A 3,425-nucleotide genomic window follows, 5' to 3' on the forward strand; every position below is an offset into this window, starting at 1 on the left:
TTCTCGGTTTTTTGTGATGCACTTGCTGTGCCCAGACTAACATAGGGCATCTCCAACAGGCTGACCCATTTCCTATATAAACTGTGTCTGTTTTGATTTATTTTGGTCCGTTTCTGGATTAAAATGCGGTCGTGTCTTTATTTTGTTATTTGAATCTGAGGTAGATCAAACGGCAATACCCATTTATTTCTTTGATAATATTTGGTATATTGGTAATTACATAGGGCAAACATAAAAAAGGATAGTAAAAAACAAGATAGTAAAACCATATATAGGGTTTGCGCTGACCGTGTTGCCTTCTCGTCATCATCGTTGGTGGTGAGGTCGCTGTAATCCGGTACGGGCCAGGGATAAGCCTATGTGACCATCGGTGGTGCCAGAGCTGGGGCCACACAGGCGGCGGAGGTGTCATTGCTAGAGGCACGAACACTGGAGGTGCCGGTGTAAGCGGGTGCTATGGAGTGCCCGGTGGTGTGGCAGGGCGTCCCTTCGCGAGTGCGGAATCCCGCAGCTACACGGTGAGGCCCTGGCGCCACTCGTCCATGTCCTCTAGCTCTGAGGCGACGATGGCCAGCTTCAGAACCTCATCGTCATACAGCTTGGGCGGCTGGTAGAGTAGTTATTCCCTCCTTTTTCAAGGCCTTGGCCTGCTCCCCTGCCACATGAGGAGGCCGAGGTAGTCGAGGGTATCGTCCCTCGGCTTCTCGCCCATGATGTTGTCGCCGTCCACGACCGGCTCCTCGTCCTCCTCCATCTTTGAGTCCTCGGCCGAGACCTCACCGTAGTCCCACTTGTCGTCACTGAGGAACCCGGCGTGGTGTCGCGGGTCCCACTCCCAATGCTCAAATGTGTCCCACTACGAGGAGCTGAGGGCGTAGGGGGCGTTGGTGGGATCTTCCGGTAGATCCGATGGCAGGAGCTCCCGATTGGGCCTGATCTTGTCTCGTCGCGCCAACCCTTCACGCGACACTGACAACACATCCACCCTCCGTCTTTGAGGTACCAACCGTCAAGGAGGTGGGCATAGTTACTACCACACTCTTTTTATTTATTTATTATCACGCCATGTCACTAAAATATGTTGGAGTGTGTGATGTTACTACCTATGTTACTCGTACTATAAGTAGTCTAAGCTACATCTAGATGAAAATTCTTAGGGTAGCCAAGCAGTGGTGGAGCGCTCGGACTGTCTCATATCGACGACTAGAGATTGCGGGGATGGAGGTGAGACTGATGTTGAGTTGGGAATGGAGCGAGGGGAGCCAAATGCTTTAGGGTGAGTTGTATTTAGCACATTCAAAAACAAACGTGCTCATTATGGGAAATTTATTTTGGCACACGCGTGCATATGAACTCGTTGTGTGAAAATACATTTGACAATGTTAAAAAAATTTAAAATAAATTTTTGCACGTGTGTCTGGATATTTTATGTTTGTACACAAGTTTTCAGGAAAAAAGAATATTTTATGTGTCTTGTGTAAACAAGATAAATCTTGATGCTCCAATACGACTACGTATAGGACATTTTTTTGTCTTTTTTGTACATGCCATATAAAATATTATTTTCCCACGAAACCTTATGTACGAACATAGAATGTTAGGATGTACACCAACAATTTTATTTCATAATTATTTGACATTTTAAATTTATTTTTTAAGTATTTTATATAATAAGTGCACCTATGAGCCAAAATGCCACCTCCGCTCTTTAATTATGTCTTAGATTTATCTAAAGTTAGATGTAGGTAGATACTATTTAATACTATACAGATACATATGAATTTAAGCAAATCTAAAACAACATTCTATGGATAGAGGAAGTAGCACATTAAAAAATCCAAACATTCAAATTTCCTGAGGTCCGATCTATTAAATGAAAACAAGCATCCCAAAAAATAATCATATGCAGCCTGGCCATTGACTTGTCAACACGTATAATTAATAAGAATAAATGTCACTACCTGGCACCTACAAATCCAGACATTTGTGTTCTATAATTACATGTTTCACGGGATGGTTTTCCATCATTAGTTTGAGTGGCAAAGAAGCTAGCTAGAACAGAAGCACACAAACAGCCATGACTAGAACCGAGGAAGATGCTCATCCGGCAGTGATCTCCCACCCCGCACATCCGCAGCACAAGCTTCAGCGGGCGGTGGTGGACGCCAAGTTCAAGTGCGACGGCTGCATGCAGCTCGGCAAGGGTCGTAGCTATCGGTGTGAGCCATGCGACTACGACATCCACACACGCTGCGCGCCTACCGAGTCGAGCCTGAAACACCATCTGCTAAAAAACTGCAAGCTCGACTTCCGCCTCAAGCCGCCCGGCCCCGGCTGCTGGTGCGACGCCTGCGGCGATGAATGTCTCGGCTTCTTGTACAGCAACCGCGACCGCAACGTCGACCTCCACCCCCGCTGCGCTTTCCTCCCACAGCAGGTCGTCATAGACGGCGTCCCGTTCGAGCTCCACACGAAGAAGGAATCGGCCCTTACTTGTTTCCGGTGCCAGCAGAAAGGCGCCCGCCGCAACACTTACTGGTCCTATCGTTCCCGCGACAGCGGGGAACATAGGTACGTGCACGTGGGGTGCCTGATAGACGGCACCCGCGGCAAGGAGGAGAGCGTACCAACACCAACAGAACTGGTGAACAATCCTGGCAAGGGCGCATGGTACAAGAGTATTTGGAAGTTCACCAAGATCGTTGCAAAACTGAGCTTCTATCTCATCACATTCGATGCGATGGGTATTTTTACCATGGCTGGAGACGTCGTTGACTGTTTCATGTGAATTAAACGACGTAAAGAGTGAGTGTTATGTCTGTACTCTGCTGCTGTCCCCTGAACTTGTCCAAGTCTTATTGGTTCTGTCCTAGTGCTATTAGGTTTTTGCCCCGTAGTAGATACTCGGATGCCGGGTATCTGTCAGCGGGTTTCCTACTAGCGCGAGGGCACAAATTTGTTGTCTTGTTGAACAATAATATATTTTCGTTATTTTATTTCAATAATGAAAAAGGGGATCACCCAGAGATTATAAACAAAGGGAGTGATTTTTTTACCAACTAAATAATGACAGAAAAAACCTCAATGGAAACGACCTAGCTAGTTAATCTAAACTATATATTTTAGTTCAGCGAAATAGACACAATTTGTACAACACTTGTTGAATCCGGTGTTTTTCATTTCTTCACTACACATTGAGTTTTAAGCCCAATACAGCAAAAAAACAAAACTTGTGCATGGTCGAAGGGCCTCCCCGGCTTACCTGAAGGAACATCCAGAGGAATACTCATCACTACATGTCGTGCTAGGTTAACTGCTTCGATAGCTTGGAATAGAAAATTTTACCTATTGGTGTAATGTAATGCCGTGGTGGCTGTTGAATAGATTTTGGCTAGATGATGGCGTGCTTTTGTGGCACTGAGCTG

At 46.0% G+C, this 3,425-nt stretch overlaps 1 protein-coding gene across 1 annotated transcript; it reads left to right on the forward strand.

The window, feature by feature from the left end:
- The first annotated feature begins 2,046 nt into the window (after positions 1 to 2,046).
- Positions 2,047 to 2,956, forward strand: LOC127330832 (protein VACUOLELESS GAMETOPHYTES-like). Its single transcript, XM_051356913.2, has one exon. It carries the CDS (start codon positions 2,078 to 2,080, stop codon positions 2,786 to 2,788), a length of 711 nt encoding a protein of 236 aa, XP_051212873.1. The 5' UTR covers positions 2,047 to 2,077; the 3' UTR covers positions 2,789 to 2,956.
- Positions 2,957 to 3,425: the final 469 nt, after the last annotated feature.

The sequence above is a fragment of the Lolium perenne genome, chromosome 2 (assembly GCF_019359855.2).
Source record: "Lolium perenne isolate Kyuss_39 chromosome 2, Kyuss_2.0, whole genome shotgun sequence".
Taxonomy (NCBI): Eukaryota; Viridiplantae; Streptophyta; class Magnoliopsida; order Poales; family Poaceae; genus Lolium; species Lolium perenne.